The 19,999-nt window shown below is 40.2% G+C and overlaps 2 protein-coding genes across 2 annotated transcripts in view; one reads left to right on the forward strand and one right to left on the reverse strand.

The window, feature by feature from the left end:
* The window catches only part of SLC22A18 (solute carrier family 22 member 18), an 82,620-nt gene extending 68,069 nt beyond the window's left edge, over window positions 1-14,551 (forward strand). Inside the window, exons 11-13 of the mRNA XM_039350812.1 lie at window positions 2,749-2,850; window positions 9,684-9,804; window positions 13,994-14,551. Coding sequence (XP_039206746.1) covers window positions 2,749-2,850; window positions 9,684-9,804; window positions 13,994-14,181 — 411 coding nt within the window. The 3' untranslated portion in view covers window positions 14,182-14,551. The remainder of the gene's footprint in view (window positions 1-2,748; window positions 2,851-9,683; window positions 9,805-13,993) is intronic.
* A 2,770-nt stretch (window positions 14,552-17,321) lies between these two features.
* Window positions 17,322-19,858, reverse strand: LOC120311358 (pleckstrin homology-like domain family A member 2). The gene is made up of 2 exons (XM_039350752.1): window positions 19,211-19,858; window positions 17,322-17,737 (listed from the first exon to the last, which is right to left on the reverse strand). Exon 1 carries the CDS (start codon window positions 19,841-19,843, stop codon window positions 19,238-19,240), a length of 606 nt encoding a protein of 201 aa, XP_039206686.1. The 5' UTR covers window positions 19,844-19,858; the 3' UTR covers window positions 17,322-17,737; window positions 19,211-19,237.
* Window positions 19,859-19,999: the final 141 nt, after the last annotated feature.

Here is a 19,999-nt window from a genome sequence, read left to right on the forward strand (position 1 = left end):
GGCATGATCTGAAGGTCAATAGTGAAATACAGTATAATTTAATTAAAAGAACAGCCATAAAACTCACAGATAAGAGTGGGCTTCTGATTTTCCAGTAGTTATTTAGGATTTAACAGGCACTTTTGGGAATTCTGTTTCATGGCACAACAAACTGTCCTCCCACCTCCCCCCCCAAAAATGAATCAAGAGATAGCAATCACAACACTTCCCATGGCCCCAGATGTTCTTTTTCTATCAGCTGCACAATGGCTACCTTTTGAATTGTAGTAGAATCAGTGTAGACGTGAGTGTGTTATAAGGCATATTTGTGGAGTCTTGGAAAAAAATCCAATTATACCTCAAACCTTATAATTATTTGTTTAGCACAATGGCACACCCAAGGAAGAAACCTATACATTTAAGAGCTATTTTAAGGGATCAAATTGCATTGTCATATATATTAATTTATTGCCTACTTTTCTACATTTGAACTTGCTTTTTTGCCCAAAAAAGCTTCCCATTTAGACAGTGTTGAGATCTCCATCGGCAATAAAGAATGATGTCACATGTTCAAAGTACAGTACCCTTAAAGTGATTGAAGAGATAGGTCAATCCTGCAGCTACAGCCTTTTTTTTTTTTTTTTTTTTTAGAGAGAGAAAATCTTGAAGGTATAGAGAGGAGAGTGGTTTAATTTTGTTTGATGACCTCCCAGGTAAATATCTGATTTTTTTTTTTTCCTGCCTAGGGATGTTAACTAGACAGTTTGGTTCATTTGTATAAAGAAATCCTGTCACTCAAGCAACTAATGAAGAATTCAATTTCTGTTTATTCTTTTTTAATGAAACCTTATGTGTATAATGGTGGATATGGATGATTTCCCCCTCCCCCCAAAAATGTTAGTGTACAAATATACCTATTTGGATTAGAAGGACTCTGAGCATTAAGTTGTACTGCTGTATTTCAATCCATTTATTAAAAAGTGTACAGTGAGTTTAGGATTTTAGCTGATACCTTTTTAACTGATTAAGTTTTTTAATTATTCTAATTATCTTCACTGTGTACCACATCAGCAATATTTAAAAGCAGGAGGTGAGGGGAGCATATTTTGGCTATACATAAAATATATATTTTGGCTATACATATAGTCTTCATTTTCCTGAGTAGTGACCAGGACCAATTTTTAAAGTTTTTATTATCAAAAATGTCATCCAGCTTAAAGATAGTTTTGGAAAATGTGTACCTGCCTAACTCACTTTTCCAAATATATTATATTTTATACAAGTTTTAATTTAACTTGTATTGTTTAGAGCAGATTCCTCAACATAATATCAAAGCACTGAGATCCGTCCTATATGAAATTATAGTGAATGCCTATCTTATTGTAATTGGTTGTTAAAATATTTGTTGAAATAATACTTTTTAAAGATACAATGCTATGTTCCAATTACTCCTTTCACATTTCTCATTTTAATGATGAATTATTGTCAGGACGAGCTGTTATCTAATTTAGATGGTAACCCCTATGCCCATTCTTCCCAAATTTGTAGACATTTTCCAACCCAAAGTGCCTTCCCAGTTGTTTTTTTCCCATGTCATCACAAATGTTTGTTTACTGTGATAAATAAACTGTTGAAAAGAGGTGATTAAATGGTCATAGATGGGAACAGCTTGAAGACTAGTAGTAGTGAGACAATAGTCCTGTCCCCTTCCCCAGTTTTACTTTGATGATGATGATGATGATGATGATGATAATAATATTAATAATAATAATAATAATAATAATAATAATAATAATGGTGTTGGAAGGGACCTTGGAGGACATCTAGTCCAACCCCCTGCTCAGGCAGGAAACCCTATACCATTTCAGACAAATGGCTGTCCAGTCTCTTCTTAAAAACTTCCAGTGTTGGAGCATTCACCACTTCTGGAGGCAGGTTGTTCCACTGGTTAATTGTTCTAACTGTCAGGAAGTTTCTCCTTAGTTCTAGACTGCTTCTCTCTTTGGTTAGTTTCCATCCGTTGCTTCTTGTCCTGCCTTCAGGTACTTTGGCGAATAGCTTGACTCCCTCTTCTTTGTGGCAGTCAACAAAGTTCACATTACATAAATTTATGTGCAATATTTTCTTAAGCTGTAATTTCTATGTCATCAGCATCATATAATTTCTTTGATCCATTTGGAATATTATGGGCACTCTTACAAAATGAATGAGATGATGTATTTGATCCAAACACCTGTGAACACCTGGGAGGTTTATTTTTAAACATTCATTAAAAAAATAAAATTAGGACAAGAAACCTGGTGTGTATCACAGAAGAGTCTGGCAGGAACATTAATCATCTCTGTCTTCTCTATTGGTGACCTAAATGATAGAAGACATGAACATGATGCTGAAAGCAAACTGTTCAGTCAATTGAAGATCTCCTAGATATAATCTAATTTTGGGATCTGAATACTCCGTAGAAGCTATTGTTTAGTATGAGCCTGTATTTAATCTAGACCAGTGGTTCTCAACCTGTGGGTCGGGACCCCATTTGGGGTCGAATGACCATTTCATGGGGGTCGCCAAACCATGCTGTCCGCCATTTTTTTCCCTTTTCCCTAGCTGTCCTACTCCCTCTTATTGGTGGCCACACCCACTTGGGGGTCACCACAACATGGGGAACTGTATTATGGGGTCACGGCATTAGAAAGGTTGAGAATCACTGATCTAGACATTTCTGAGAGCTTGATTTATCTGTATGTGTTTTTTTCTATCCCCCCACCCCAGGTCGTCCAGGGCCTAGTAATTGGAAGGTTAACCAGTCGCTATACTGAGCGGTCTTTGCTTATGCTGAGTGTTATTGTTTTATGTGGCGTTGGCATTGCTATGGTAAGATTGAACACAATTTTGTACTGCTTTGGATTATGAAGTGCTGGAATAATGTCCACTGCAGATTATGCAGTTGAATCTCAAGAAAGAAATGGGAAGTAAACAAAAATTATATCTGTAAATCCATTCATATAGACAGCAATAATCAATGAAATAGTGAAAATATACGCTGTTTTCCAAAAATTCAAATGCCATCTGGCTGAAATGGCTCATCACTTGGGCTCATATATTTAAAATTAAAGGGCCCCCCTTTCATCAGGCTAACCTAGGACCAAGAGTTTCTGCTATATGATTTCTTAGTTTTTAACAGTAACACCAGTGCTGATCACAACATGATATTAAAATCTGAGCAAAATAAGCTTCAATTTGGAGAACAAAATAAAGTTCAGTAAGAAGTACAGATAGTCCTTGACTTACAACAGTTCATTTAGTGACTGTTCAAAGTTACAGCAGCACTGAAAAAATGTGACTTATGATTGTTTTTCACACTTAACGAATGTTGCAATATCTCCATGGTCATATGATGAAAATGAAAATGTTTGGCAACTGACTCATATTTATGACCGTTGCAGTATCCTGGGGGTCATGTGTTCACCTTTTGTGACCTTCTGACAAGCAAAGTCAATGGAGAAGCCGGATTCCCTTAACAACTGTGTTACTAACTTAATAACTGAAGTGATTCATTTAACAACAGTGTCAAGAAAGGTCATAAAATTGGGCAAAACTCACTTAACAAACGTCTCATATAAATTTTGAGCTCAATTGTGGTGGTAAGTCGAGAACCACCTGAACATTGAGACACACAGCCACATACACACCCAGCATCTAACTTTTGATGCATCTGGGAGAAAAGGCTTACTGTGAGAAAGGGACCACATAAACGTTAAAAGAAAGGGGCCAGAAAAAGATTCCCAGAATTACTCTTGATAGAAAAGTGAGGCTGATATCCTCTTTGCAAATAAAACTTTTTGAAAGCTTTGAGCTTAAGCATCCAATAAGCAAATGTCTTTGCCTTTGAAGGAAAAAAAAACTCTTGATACAACTTGAACTGATCCCCAGGAACATCCATGCCTGAACAAAGTATGCAGCTGATATAGCTAGCTGATAAAAAAAAGATTTATATAAGGAAGACATTTAACAAAGATCTCAAGTTACACTTCCCTCAACCGCCCCCATCGAATCACTTCCCCTCTGTGGCCTCCGAAATATGCGGGGCTGAAATTAACTGAGGCCAGCTGTGCTGAAAAGGAGCCCTGCGAAAGTTTAGGTAACAGACGAAGGGGGGAAAAAATGAGGTGAAATAGAGAGCAGTAAACAAGATGCCCCAAGTCTCAAGCTGGGGCCAGACAGAGTTCAGCCTGATAATTTTTCAGAGGAGGCATTTTAGGAATAAACGATGGTCTTGGATCGGAAGCCACAGCCCAATAATAGAAAAGCTACAGAAAGTTGAGGCTCACTTCCATTTAATTATTAGGTGACAGGTGAGAGGAAGAATTTTCTATTTGAAAACTTAAATAGCTGTTACTAGTTAGAGTAGATCAGAGATAAAGTTGTGCAATTCCTTCAGTGATGCTCCTCACTGACCCAGCTAGAATTGTCAATGGTTTCAGAGATAATAGATAAGGGGTCTTCGAACTTGGCAATTTTATGACTTGTGGACTTCAACTTCCAGAATTCCTCAGCCAGTGTGCCTGGCTGAGGAATTCTGGGAGTTGAAGTCCACAAGTCATAAAAGGGCCAAGTTTGAAGATTCCTGTACTAGATGTTATAATTTGACTACTTCTGAATGGCCCTAAGTGTCACATCCCTAGGAACTAGTCTGACAGAATAACCATGCAAAAGTCTCCTAAACTGAGAATGTTTTAAAATTGTTAACTAAGTTTTAGTTAATATTAAAAAGGCACCACTCAAATTTATTTTGGGGGGCACTAGAGAATATGCCATTGTGTAAAATGAAAACATCAAGCATTCTCTTTGAGCTTAGTGAGCCGATATTGGATTTTTCTCACCATCCCAAGATCTTGAACAATGTATTTTACAAATACAGAGAAAAGGAAGACTGGAGGCAGAGCATTACTTCAAGAAATTTAAAAGATGTATTTATTTACAAAGCATTCTTACAGTGCTAAAGAGAAGATAAGGCAACAGATTGGAGTTGGGCAGGCAAAGCAAGAAACTGAGCTTTAAGAGCTAACACAGAGAGAGCAGAGGTGTCTGCAGGGTGTGAGCAAAAAAGTCAAGATGGCAACTTCTATGGTGCAATCAAAGCTTCACTTATTTTTAATGTGAATCTCATATGCAACTCAACTTTTTCTAGGATCAAAGACTTTTTGTTCAAATAGTGCAATCAAGAAACTCGGGACACTCTCATTTGTTGGGCCATTGACTTCAAAGAATTTTTTAAAATAGAGAAAAAATTTCAGGGATGGAAAGCTCTTATGAACATTTTGCCACCAATCCCACAGCTTCTCGGAGTCTTAAGAAAAGCCATGGTGACTTTTGTTTTATTCCCCATGATTCCTGATTCCTTATTTCTGTGATCAATCAGCCATATTTTTTGTCATCATTAACATCAGACTTTGCATTATCATGGCAACAACATGTTTGATTCCTCTTGTCTCTGCTGCACACTGCAGAATGAAAAGATAGCTGGTATGATAGCCATGAGTTATATTTCTGTCTCAGAAAATTCTTACCAGCCATAACACAGATTAATTGTAAAGATTTGTTCTTCAAGCTGGATCAAAATTTTGCTGAAAGTTGTCTATGAGCAAGGCAAATAGGAAGCTGTTCTATAACAAGGCTTCTAGGAAAGAAATGATGAACTGAAAATGATTCCTCCAAGAGTGGAGCCAACAATCATGGAGGAATGAAGATCTGGGGAGTGGACCAGCTCTTTGGGATTCCTCTTCAGACAAGGAGAGAATTTGGGGTCACCCATAAGTGCTCCAGTTGTTCCTCATGAGGAAACTGCAAGACAGTGGCCTCCAGCAGTTAGGAACTCTGGGAGATGAGGGACCACCTTTTTTGTCCAAACCATGATCAGCACCTTTATGGATCCTGAGTTTGCATACTTCTTTTTTTAAACCCTTTTGGAAATTGCTTATTAACTGCTTTTCGGCTATCAAGAACCTTTGGAAGAAGTTTTACAATACCAGGTGAATCTTCTTGAATTCTTTGTGAAAGAAACTTTAAATGTAAGTTTAAGGGCTTAAAACCCTTTTTTAAAAAAAAAATCAGCAAAAGGGTGATTACACTGTTAATTTTGGAAAAGTACAGACTGACTAAGGAGCCAGATGAATTCAAAATAAGAAGAGAATGCTACTGTTTTAAAATCTTTTTTTTAAAAAGCGTAATTTGATGAGATAAAGTTGGACACTAGCGGGAACCAGAAGGAACTAAAGATTATAATTAAAGGAGAAGAAAGAATTTGACTTACCAGTAGAGAACAGAGCATGATACCTCAACATTGGACATATTGAGGGATGTTTGTGAACGATGAATCCAGAAGTTAATTTTAAAAGTATCTGCCATTATAGATAGGTTGTGTTTAAAAGATGTTATGGAAGAGGAACAGGTTTTATCGGATGAGACTGATCCGAAAGTGGTTTAAAAATGACAGGCTACAATGATATGGCAAAAGTTGTTACACTGGATATATGAATGAAACCAGCTGATGTTTTAATACTTAAAAGGGATATACAAACAAAAAGTGCAACCTGGGTAACATCCCTATAGTGGATTTACAAAAGTGACTTTTAAGGTTTTGAAGAATTTTATGAAAAGTGAAGAAAATGAAAATAATGCAAGTTCTAGGACATTATTTGAAGGGATTAAACCAATAACTTTCTACAGACAAGCCTTTCCCATCAACTGCTACTTGATCCTTTCAACTCAGAAAGCCAAGGATTGAATTAATGACTTTCTGCACACAAACTAGGCTAGGGTGTCTACCACTGAACGTCTCCCCAAACTGAAGAAATCCTAGAAAGTCATTCCAAGATCTAGAGCCCGTGTTTATGTGGAATTAAGATTTTAAGCATCTCTTTTACAGTATTGTAGTACAAAAAGATTGTCCTTGCCGTACTGCATATGCAAAGTGATCTGCATAACTGAGAGACATTTTAGCTCATTGAAGTTCAATTAACTTGCAAGTGAGCAAGCCAAACTGGTTCCCAAATCCTAAGTTCCGTGTATTTGGACAAGCATGATTTCATGTTAATTATCTGTGCAGATATTGCTGTGCATATCATATTAGGGAAATGTCATGTTGCAAAGATTAGCCCCAAGACAATTCTGGAAAAGGATCTTGGAAAACAATCAAGAAAATACCTAAATATACTGCTTCCTTTCTTGAGATAAAGTCATGTTAGGAGAATATTTTTTTCATATACAGACTACATTAGTGCAGGCTGATGCAGCAAACTTTGAAGGTAAATGATTGAATCAGTCACGGAAAACGTGATGTTCAACAGGCCCAACCCATCCTCTCAGGGCTCCATAGCGTCCTAATTCATAGGGATTCAGTTATCTTAGACGATGAGTCACTCTATGGATAATTGAAAGTAGAAACTTCCTGGACTGTTAAAAGGTCTCCATTATATGTGGCAATCTTCAACTCCTAGGAGACTGGAGAAATGAATATTCTGCTGCAATTTATCCTCTAGGTTAGAAGCTCTTGGCAGGGACCTTCAAATACTAACAGTTCTTTTCCATTAGGAATAGTCTTAATCTGCTCATCAACTGTCCATCCTAGAAGGATCCTGATTAAATCAGAACAAAGAATGAGCAGAGGAGTTGATCTGCTGGAAAGAGAGGAAATGCAAGCAGTTAGTAATAATAATCAAGCCAGCATGTTGTAAAGATTACAAGTTTCATCCACAATATGTGACTATCCGAAGAACTGTGTCAGATCAGCTGACACTTCTGCTGAGATTATGTGAAGATAAGAGAGGGAATAATTTTTGTCTATATTGTTATACAATAGTGGAGGCAGGAGATGCTATAGACATTGCCCCATTAAAAATTGACAGTATTGGTTCCCCTGCTAACATAAGCAGCCTTCATCTATGAAAATAATTATTAAGTCAGTAGTCATGTGGTGGTCCAATATTGTCTATGATACGTACTAATCCTCGGAACTATCACTATGGACTTTAAGACATGGATAATCGTTCCAGCTCTTCTTATTTGCAAGTTGTTGCTGCTAGACGTTGTACCAGTGAACCATTCTGCTCCTCTGATGGTGGTTCAAGAAGGAGAAAAACTGAATTGTGCCAAATCCAAAAGGTGTTAGGCTCTGTCCCAGAGTCCCCTGGGGTGAAGAAACAAACATCAAACAGTTCAGCTATATCCTGCCACTAACAAGACTATATAGATGTGTCCTGTCATAAAAATCTAATAATAACTGCCCTAAACAAATACCAGCTAAGCTTCTTAATAGCATCTATGGCCATTTGTTCCAGATCATCAGGAACTGATAGGTGTCTCTTTATTTCAGAAGCTGCCTTCTCTTGAGCAATCAGTATTCTGTTCTTTGGAAAACTCGTCGCCGACATCCTTCCCCAGTCATTTATGCAAATAAAATGGAACCAAGTACTGCTAGTCTTCGGTTTATGGTTACAGTTGGGCCCAACATTTCTGTTGCTAAATGAGACATTTGTTAAGTGACTTTTGATCCATTTTATGACTTTTCTTGCCACGTTAAGTGAATCACTGCAGGTGTTAAGTTAGTAACAGAGTTGTTAAGTGAAACTAGCTTCCCTATTGACTTTACTGGTCAGAAGGTTGCAAAAGGGAATTGCATAACCCTGGGATGCTACAACTGTCATAAATATGAGTCAGTTTCCAAGCGTCTGAATCTTGATAACATGACCACGGGGATGCTGTAATGGTTGTGAGGGTGAAAAACAGTCATAAGTCACTTTTTCAGTGCCGTTGTAACTTTGAACAGTCACTAAATGAACTGTTAAATCGAGGATTGCCTGTAGTCCCTCTATCCCAGTGATGGCGAACCTTTTAGAGACCGAGTGCCCAAATTGCAACCCAAAACCCACTTATTTATCTCTGGGTGCCAGGTGGGTGTGGCTGTGGTCATGGCAGACTAGGTGTGGCCAAGGTGGATGTGGTCACCTCGATGTTGCTCATGAGGAGGGACACCTGTGGGGGCCGGGCAGGGTTGGGGGAGATCCAGGGGATCTCTGGAAGGTGGGGCAGTGGGCAGGAGGCTCGTCCTGCGGGGTGAGGCAAGGCAAGGTGAGGTAGGATGGGGGTGCCATTGTCACAGGGCAAGGCGAGTAGGGGCCGGGGTGACTGCTGCCTGACACCATCGGCCCCCGCACACAGAGGCCAGTGAGCGTATGGGGGCCGACAGTGTCCATCAGCAGCCACAGCCCCTCTGGGGCTCCGCAGCCTGCCACCAGCAGTTCAGAGAAGCCACCTCTGAGCTGGACGGCCGGCTGACAGCTGAGGAGGCAATACAGTGGGTCGTGCCCAGAAAAAGGAGAGCACGTGAGGCCAGGAGGGATGGGATGTGAGGGAGGGAAACCAGCCATGCTGGGATGCATCCGGGCACATGGGACCTTGGCGAGCTAGCAGGCAGCTGGTTGAAGAGGGACGGTTGCCATCTCTGGGGCATGGTGCGCGTGCCCACAGAGAGGGCTCTGAGTGCCGCCTCTGGCACGCATGCCATAGATTCGCCACCACTGCTCTATCCCAATATGTTTTGGGACAAGTAGATTTGAAATCACTTGTGGAACCTGCAAAATTGGTAAGAAGCTCTTCCTGAATATCAGCATCTCTTTTTTGTGACCTGCTACTCTTTTTTCTCACAGGTCCTGATGACCAATGTATTTCATTATTGCCTCATTGTGCCCCCCATGGTGTTTTCCTTCAGTATTGTTGGTGTCATTACCGATATTATCCTGACCAAATCAGTCCCTGTTTCCGACACAGGTAAGGCTTTACATCTTTCTGTTTCTGATTAATGTTTCCTTTTGGACGAGCTTCTTGGTTTTGGTTCACTGCTTTCCAAAGATGTGCATTGGCAATGGTCTGGCACATCATGCTCTGCCTAGGATCTTTTCAGAGCTCTGCAGGAAGCAATGCCAAGTTCCAAAGTCGCTGCAGATCTCACATAATTGTATCCAGAAGAAAAAGGTCATCTTATTGGAACTGCATATCTGCCAAGCCGAAAGAGCTGGAGTTACAAAAAAAAAAAAAAAAAAAATTCCTGCAAGGAAGCCAGTGACCCATAATACTTAATGATCCAATTGTTAGTGAAGAAGTAAAATCTTGCAGCATTTCCTGAGATTAATTTTCTAGTGAATGTTCTTTTTTGGATAGTTCTTTCTGCCTGGACTTTGAATGATGTGTATCCCTAACTGCACTTCAAGACAGATCCCACCCCACTCCACTCAATTACATAGCCAAGCAACTCTCATACCTCAATGTTCTTTTCTCAGCTGATAACTCCAATCAGAAATCCTTCAGAACTCCATTTCCTAGTCATTGAGATTATATGTGGGTTGATGGCAGTAATCATGCATATGGGCCACACATGGAAGGGCTAATTTTCAGAGCTTTAGTTGTCATAGAACAGTGTTTCTCAACCTTGACAATTTTAAGGCATGTGGACTTCAACTCCCAGAATTCCACAGCCAGCTGTGGAATTCTGGGAGTTGAAGTCCACATGCCTTAAAATTGTCAATGTTGAGAAACACTGTCTTAGAATGCTGCTTCCTCTCTGAGGAATCCCTACCAGGGGTAGGCAACCTTGGCTCTTTTATGACTCGTGGACTTCAACACCCAGAATTCCTGAGCCAGCCACGAGTCATAAAAGAGCCAAGGTTGCCTACCCCTGCACCTAACCGATACCTAAAGAACTACATTCTAGCATTTAAAAATCTCCTAAGCGGTTGCCTAAGGAAGTAATACGTGATTTTTATGGTGATGGTCTGAAATAATTTGCTGGTTGATAAACTGTCCAGAGAAACTAAATAAGAATCTAAACTTAATTATCTAAGTAAATATTGGGAAGGTTCTCACTGCATCAAATTTTAAGAAAAACACGGCTGAAATTAAGTTTGATATTGCTGGCGTAGTGTGTTTATAGCCGGAACATTCTCTGCACTCACTCCTTATTGGGTTCTATCCAAAGCTTTTGAAATGAAGGGTGGTGGGGAGGTTGAAAGCGGCAGCTGCAACTGGTCCAGACTGTCTCTCAAAAGAGCTTTTGTAAGGGAGAGGAGCCTGCTCAGCTTGCTTCCTTGGCCCAGGGGCAACCTGAATCACATAAGGAAGGAAGCCAGTTCAGCGGCTTATCCTGAGTCTGATTTGCGTAGATGATTATGAGTTGACAATTGAGAAGGACTGCTTACGTTGGCTTAAAAGCAGCAGAAAACTAGGAACAAGACTTAGGAGTAGAGTATACTAGAAACAGGATTTCAGAACCCAAAGGAATAGACGAAAGGGTGCCTGTGTGCCTGGCTGCTCATACAAATTGCAAAACAAAAAACAAAACAAAAAAAATAGTCTATGGATTTCCAGATCAACCCCCATGTGTTATGGATATATGTGTCAAATCTTTCAGCAGGAGGGGGCTGGGACCTGGGGATATTAGATAGGGAATGACAAGTCACTGGCTAAAATATGTTTGGAATTTGTGCTATATTTAAGTTTGAGGGTTTGAACTGAAGCACAGAAAAGCCTTGAGCATAAGCTTGTAGCTAGCACAGTGCCTATCGTTTCAGCTCTAAAAATAAACCTTGTGAAGAACTGCTGGCCTTCAAAGAAAGTAAACTAGGGTCAGCATGTGCCAATGGAGAAAAATATTAAACATTTATTAAATCCATACCTAGCAATTACTGCAGTGCAAGTGACTCTCAAGCTAATACAATTATTATTATTTTTTAAAAAAAAAGCTTCAACACCCATTTTTGGCCAGGGGTGGAACTGCACATTACCTCCATCACCAGTAGATTTCCTCCTTCACACCCATTGCCATTCCCTGTCAGTGGAAAGTATCCCATTAAATGACTGATTCTCTTGATCAGGGGTCTTCAAACTTGGCCCTTTTATGACTTGTGGACTTCAACTCCCAGAATTCCTCAGCCAGGCATGCTGGTTGAGGAATTCTGGGAGTTGAAGTCCACAAGTCATAAAAGGGTCAAGTTTGAAGACCCCTGCTCTTGATGAACTCTTGGTATGCAATTATTTTCATTCTTGTTTTGCTGTCAAGCAGATAGTACTCTTCCAGCTAAGAAAATTTCCAGATAATTTAAGAAACATAAGTAAGAAAAGTACATCAAATAGACCTTTATATTCAAATCAAGTGAAACTCTTCATAATAATGCATAGCTAATACATAAATCATAGTTTCACCAATTAGGAATGAAGCTGCAGTCCAGTCTTCTATATACAGTATTTCTCCTTTTCTAACTCTGGATAGAAGAAATATGAAACTTTTGCTTTCAGTACAGTGAATCATAATTCTGGATTATGTTCAAGTGAGGGTCACCAGCTATTATAACAAACTAGGAATTAAAATCGTAATCACAGGGTGATCTATCTATCTATCTATCTATCTATCTATCTATCTATCTATCTATCTATCTATCATCTATCTCTATCATAAGATATCCAGGACTTTAAAATCCCACAAAATTAAAGCAACATTCAGCTGTCTTTGCACATATTAAATTATTACAGAGATCAGTAGAACAAAACTATATATATAAACTTTCGGGGGGGGGGAGGGAAATCTATTGTAATGCTGGTAAAGAAGCAAATGCTGTATTTAAAAAGTGACTTTTTATGCATTATTTCAATTGCCCAAGGAATCCAGTAATATGTAAATTCAACAGCTTATTTATATACTGATTATTGAGCAAGATGTTCATTGCAGCCATGACACCTTAAATGGGGCCAGCATTAGAATTGTCCTGTTCACAGAACTCTGTCAAGGAGCCAGTGGAGCAATAAATGTGTTGGGGAAATACCAAAAGAGTCAACTGGTCAAATTGTCAGCCTCGAATGGTTAATTTTAACCAGTGCACAGGATTCACCTAGCTCCACCCATTGAGCTGTGTTGTGGGAACCCAACCTATTGACCCATATTACTTGCCTAGTCATCTGAGAAAAAGAGGTGAAGGGTCAGGGGCTGAGAACCCATTGCCAAGATCTGATGGCACAGAAGATACCTCCCAAACACTGATTGGCTGTAATGGCCAAACTTCACCTTCTGCTCCCTGCCTCATCCTGCGGGAAAGAGCTAGTGATGGCATTATTATTATTATTATTATGGTGGTTTGCAGAGTCAAGCGGATGTTTAGACTGGATTTGGCATCTTTATCCACCTATTGAGTCCTTCCCAAGGACCTGGGTAGGCAGTTGTTGTTTGATGGTATTAAATGTATCGTTGCAGGATGTAAGTTGTTCTAAGTAAAGCTGCCTTTTGCAATTGACTGATGGTGATTTTGCCAATGCCAATGGTATTTAAGTGGTGCTATAGTTATTTTGGAATTGCACCCAGGGCACCTGTTACTGTTGGTACTTTCTTTTGACACAGTTGTTCCACTTTTATCTGTAGGTTTTTGTACTTTGTGATTATTATATAAACAAAAATGTGAAATCACAGCTGCCAGTACTTTAGCTGGTGTCGGCCTTCATATACATCATATTCTTCTCAAGAACCTAGAATGCTGTAATGTATCCGCTTAGTACAGGGGTGTCAAACTGGTGGCCCACGAGCCAGATGCGTCACATGCAGGCCACGCCCACCCTGGCTCCGCAAAGGCAAAAACATCACAATACATCACAATATGTCAGGTGACGTGATCGATGTACAAAACTAGAACACTGTTTGGGCACGAGGACTCCTGGGATTCCAGGCAATCCCAAGAGTGTTTGCAAATATTATGTTTCCAAAATGCTTAGTCTGGTAATGGGCTGGTAGACTAATAAAGAGAGTTGACTGGAAGACAGTCTGACTAGATCAACCATATTCTAAGAAGAGAGCCCATTTATAATCAGATGCATGTATTTTAACACTTAAGAAACTGATCTTTTTAATCCATTGGAGCGAGTGCAGATCTTAAAATGAATTTTGATCTATGCTATCTGATTTTTCCATTGTTTCTCATAGGAGCCATGCTGGGAATCAGTGCTTCAGTTACTCCACTGATACGGACATTTGGCCCAACAATAGGAGGATTTCTATATAGACAATTTGGGGTTTCCTCCTTTGGCTACTTACAGCTAATGGTGAATGTATCTTTGTTTTTTTATCTCTTAAAGAAGAAGATCCCTCAGAAAGAAGAGATAGTTCAGTGACTAATTCCATGGATATTGTTGATATAAAGAACAAAAAAGAGTCATATTTCAAAGCTTATTTTTGGTCATTTAAGTTTTTTAAAATCATATTTGTTGGGTAGGAATTTCCAAAGAGAAGAAAAGTAATGTTGGACCAGGCAAAAGTCCACTGTGAGTTTAACCCTTAATTTGCTATTGCCAGAGGTGGTTCCAAGGGTAGCTTAGAAACCAGCTATGGGAACAATAGTGTTTTCCTAGACATGTTTTACAATTCTTAGTGTTCAGAGCAAGAAAGACCCCCTTGTTCCAGGCAGAAAATCAAGTAGGTTGCCAGGTTGCAATCCCTACATGCATTTATCATTTTGCAATAAACACAAATGTTTAAAATGTCTGGAGAAATATGTTTTTTATTAATAAGTTTAGAATGCCATACTTTGGAAAATGATAGACCCCTATTAATGTGATTGTTACAGATTTAAGACAGTTGAATTTTGGCTAGAGAAAGTACAAAGGAAAGATTTGTTCACACAATTGCACTTTCTCATCAAGATAGCAGAATAGATGTAACACAAAGCATGTGACTGGCTATTCTGAAACAAAAACATGCAACCACAGATACACAGAGCTACATATAAAATGCCTTTTCTCTCCTATCTAGCAAATACTGCTGTAGCCTGCAGCATAATCCAGTTTTTTTGGCCGTCTTTTGTTCCTAGTGATATTTGATGAGAGACAACTTATATTGTTACATTGTAATAGGAACCCAAATGGTAATTTCTATTGGATAATACTAGAATTAACAATATATGCAGGCATTGTCAGTAACACAGGCTTAAAGCCATGTTGATTTCAGTATTAAGTATGTACTCCATGATTAATTGGGTACAGTACACATCTCACCCAAGTTAGAACTAAAAGTTCACTAAATAGAGTGAAGCAATCCTCATTTTGAGTTTACACATATTGTAAGCCATGATTTCCTAAATCATGGTTAGATGAATAAGTCTAACTTATGACCTTATGAGTTGACTTATTACATGATGGCTTAGCAAGTTGTGTGAATTGGCCTGTATGTATACATCTCCTGTTTTCTCTATAAAATCCCCATTTCATTCTACAACCATCTGCACTGCAGAGATATTGGCCTATTTACATGTTTGAAGTAAGGATGTTAAAAAAAATATGTTTAAAGCATTGTCAACCTCAAAAGATTCTGTGAACGTAGATGCTATTATTAGAGGCCTTGAGTTCACTCCAAGCCTGTCACTCCTTGCCTGAATGTTACAAATTATGTATTCAAATTGCCTCTTTATAACACAAGCTGATGCTTCCTCTTGCTTACTAGAGCTAAACTTGGAAGAATATTTAAAAAGGAAGAAACTGCTCCTGGGCAGATACAATGGCAGCTGGCAGGTTGTTTAAGCTTTAGAATTTGAAAAGCACTACTTGAAAAGCAAGACAGCGTGAATTAGAAAGGCCTTCTTGCAACTCTGCTGGCTGTGTGGCTGGGTTAGAAGAGGCAGTTGGCTTCTCTCCTGCGCCATTCTCCTTCTTGCACTCCACCATCCCTGCAAGGACTACTCAACCTGATTATGTGGGGAGGGAGGAGGAAATGGAGTTCCTCCAGTTTAAACGGTTAGGGGACTTCAGCAGACCTTCTCTTAGCAAGAGGCCTGGAGTGGCTCAGAACTTCAGGCTGCCACGATAATCATTTATTTATTTATGAATCCAATTTATATGTTAATCCAAGAAACCTTGGATGGCAAGCAAGACAAACCATCCCCCTTCCCCCCAAAAAAGCCATTATCAAAGCTCACTAAAAAAATCACAAAACCACTAACAACATACAAAGCCTGAGGAAAGAGCCAGATTTTCACAAACTTCTGAAAGGTCAATATAAAAGGAGCTGTCCATATTTCAAGGTGACTGTTCCAGTTAGCAGGCACCATAACAGAAAAGCACATTTCCAGATGACACCTTTTTTGTTGATGGTATCTGGAACATGTCCACTCTGCCATATCTGGTGGAGCAGGCAGGAAGTATTTGCCTTGTCATGTTTCCCTCCCAGGAAGTTTTGGGCACATCTTCCTCCCATTCCCCCTCACAGTTAATTTTATGATCAACTGCTTCAGGCAATCAAGTACATATCTTGGAAATAAGCATCCTTTTTTTCTGGAACCTACAGTGCTTTTCTCCTCATAATGGTGTATCATTACTCAATGCCATAGGAAGATTGGTTGCTATTTAAATGGTTTAATTTCAAGTGAACTGAGGAAGGATGGTTAATAATTCAAATTTGGAAGGAAATGAAGTGTATAGAATCACTCAACTAAAGCCATAGTTAATAGAAATTATAACAAAAATGGGAAGGACGAGGTTTTAAGTTTTCACTTCTTTCTTGAAAATGTATGCTGGAAAATATTGTGCTTCTCTTACAACTCATAAATTATCTAGATGATGAGCACACAATCCTTAGTTCAAAATACCTCTCCATTGTATATACTTCTGATATGTAATTTGATTCAAAACCTCAAAAAAAGGAACTTTTTTCAAGCGAAGTGAATCTAACTGCAAGGCATTACATATATAATGCATCTTTATGTTATACGCTGGACTAGGTAGACTAAAAATATTAGGAAGAAATAATGAATTGATTTTTCTGGCACAGATAATCTTCTGATCTTTTTAAACAATATAGTCCTAGAAAATTTTTTGAGAGAGTAAACAGTGAATCCATCTGTTTACCACTGCTTTGGATTAGTAAATTTGTATTGAGATACGTAATGTCGGCACTACTTAAATATTATATTTCTGGCCAGGATATGCCTTCTCATTTACATATACCGTATATGCCAGCGTATTAGGCGACCCGGCGTATAAGACGACCCCCGCCTTTATCGCCGAGTCGCCTTCCTAGAACGTCATCTTATACGCCAGAAACTACCAGTATTTCCGGCGTATAAGACAACCCCCATCTTTGGTGCCGAGTTTAGCGCTTCCGGAAGTCGTCTTATATGCCGGCATATACGGTACAGATTGTATCTTATAATTCATACAAACAAAATGGCTAATAACTTGTACTTTTTTGGGTAAGCTCTCAGTGAAGTGCAGGTAGAACACAGGTTTTCATTTGTAATAAAGGAAATACCATACAACAGAAATACAGTAAAAAAAAAAGCCATTTTATTTGGAATGGACATACCGGTATTTAAATGCTAAAAGCAATTTAAGACAAAAGTTTATCAAAATAAATACAAATATAGATATTACAAATAATTTAAATGGTTTCACACCTGAAGGTGCTACATGTTCTTTGCATCTTATAAATAGAAAAAAAAATAATGCAAAATTGGGTGTATTGGAAGTACAACCTTACTCTTTGCCTTAAGTCTTTTTCTTTTTTTAAAAAAAAAGTTCTTTGGTTTATAAATGCCTCTAAGGAGAAGCTTGGACTCTTTGCTTAGCCATCTGATCACACCTGGAAAAATCTAGGTATTGTAGCATCCTTCTTTGTTTTCCTTCATTGGTATCCTGTCCTGATTCAGTCCAAGACAAATGTATTATCCAGATGTATAATCTATTGGAAAAAAGAAAAGAAAATGGTTAGGGATACAGGAAAAAGCAAAAAAGTGATTACCTCTCCCCCTTTTTTTAATCTAATGTCTGAATAGGGTTTACTAATACAGTGACTGATGACAAACACAAGCAATATATTGCACTGGACTTTAAAGTATTTAGAAATTCATTTTCACTCAAGAATGCATTCACCAGTTGCACGGCAACCCTACTCCAAATTATGAATAGGATAAAGGTCTGCATCTGAAAACCAAGCAGTGCGACATCACACAATACATATTCATTCATAGTCAGCATTACTGAGCCGCAAAAAAATTACTTCTAGGTAAGTAATATGGCAATCCCATACACACTTCCTTAGTAGCGACCAATACTGTGTTTGGGCTTAACAGCTTTCATGGAACCCCACAGAAATTAAGGCTGCTTGCTACAGTCGTGCTAAACTTTCCAATAAATAAATGGAGAGTAACTTATTGAAATTATTTCAATTCTCCCAATGATTAGGCATAATTGTGCAAAACTCTAGCACTGTGCAGAAAGGTTGTACAAAGACGATTATATATGTCTCCTCTCGCATTTTTAAAATAAACCTTAGAAAGATAAAAATGTGGGAATATTTGCTACTTGAAAGGTACAGTCTGAGTGCATGAAAAAGACCATTTTGCCTCTACATCAGTGTTTCTCAACCTTGCTGGCTGTGGAATTCTGGGAGTTGAAGTCCACGTGCCTTAAAATGGTCAAGGTTGAGAAACACTGCTCTACATTCAGTTCTGCATTTAAGGCAGTATTCAGCAGAGTAATTCTGAGAAGGCCAGTATCTCCTGGCTTCAGGTCTTTACTCAGGAATTGCCTCAGTAAACCAAGCAAAGCAAGCCTCTGAGAAGCACAGAGACTGGGGTATTTTTTCCCTACTCCTTCAGTGACTCAGGGACTAGTTCTGGAGGGGAAAAAACAAGCAGCTTCTTTTGACAGAAATTCTGCACCACAGCAGATTTCAAACTGTTCTTCCTCTGCAGCTGCCTCCGGTTCCTGTCACTTGAATCCCAGATATGTTGCAGTCTCTATTGCAATGAATGAACTCTTTTGAGGCAGGCTGGTTTCTAGCTAGGAACATGCGCAGAATTACCCTTTGTGTCTCATTCTTGTGTACCTCGTGTGTGTGTATAGCTATAGTTAGTCAATTCGCTACTGTTGAGTTAAATTTCCCCTCTTTGCTAACAGTTTCCTTTCTATTCAATATAAAACAATACAGCTCTCAAAAATCTGGACCAAGCATCAAGACCAATGCAGAGCAAACTTCTGCAGTCCTTAAATACAGAATAGGTGCGGGACCTAGCAGAGAGTGATACTAGCATAGCTTTCCCAAAGTTCAAAGAGAATAGGAATTGCTAACTTTGTTTAAAAGAAAGAAGTTGAGAGCGAGGATCAGAAGCGCAACCTACACCTAGAGGCCAAAACAGCGGCGATCGCTCACCTTGGCTAGGCTGGCCGGGCGCGGGGCTCAGGGCGCCCGAGCCAAGCGCCGGTCGCGACTGCCCGCCGCCGCCTGCTCGACGGCCTCCTGCCGGCTCTTGAAGTCCTGGATGGCGCGCTTGTTCTGGAAGTCGATCAGCGCCATGGTGATGGAGGCGTTCCAGCAGCTCTCGCCCGGGCACCGAAAGTCGATCTCCTTGCGGTCCGTGGTGACGATGGTGAAGTAGACGTACTTGCCGGTGCGCTCCACGCAGTCCACCTTCTGGATGGAGCCGAAGCGCAGCTCCTTGGCGCGGGCCCTGCCGCCGCCGCCGCCGCCGCCCTCGGGCGAGAAGAGGCTCAGGCTCTCCTTGCTCAGCACCACCTGCTTCTTCTTCCACAGCTGGAAGAGGCTGTCGCTGCGCTTCTCCAGCTCGCCCTCGCGGATCACCTCCGACGCCGGCCCGCCCGACGGCCCTTTCATTCTGCCCGCGCCCGCCGCCCGCGCCCGGCCCGCTCTCGCCGCTCCTGCCGCCGCAGCAGCCGCCGCCGCACCACTCCGGCCGCGCCACGCGGGAACGACGCCGGCTCTGCAGTGACCGGGCGCCGCCGCTGCTCGTGCTGCTTTGCGGGCGAAGAGCCGGATGGGCGCCATTTATGGTGGTTGAGCCTGCCGAGGCCCCTCCCCGTGCTTACCGCCTCCGCCTTTCAGGGCTAGACGAGATCGAGCCGGCTGGATGCTGGTGGGTTTTCTTCCTGCCGCCCCCTCGCCTGTCAAGCCACGAATAACAAAGCCCACCCCGCCTCCCCC

The sequence above is a fragment of the Crotalus tigris genome, unplaced genomic scaffold (genome assembly GCF_016545835.1).
Source record: "Crotalus tigris isolate CLP2741 ecotype Arizona unplaced genomic scaffold, ASM1654583v1 scf7180000018354.2857554, whole genome shotgun sequence".
NCBI classification, from domain to species: domain Eukaryota; kingdom Metazoa; phylum Chordata; class Lepidosauria; order Squamata; family Viperidae; genus Crotalus; species Crotalus tigris.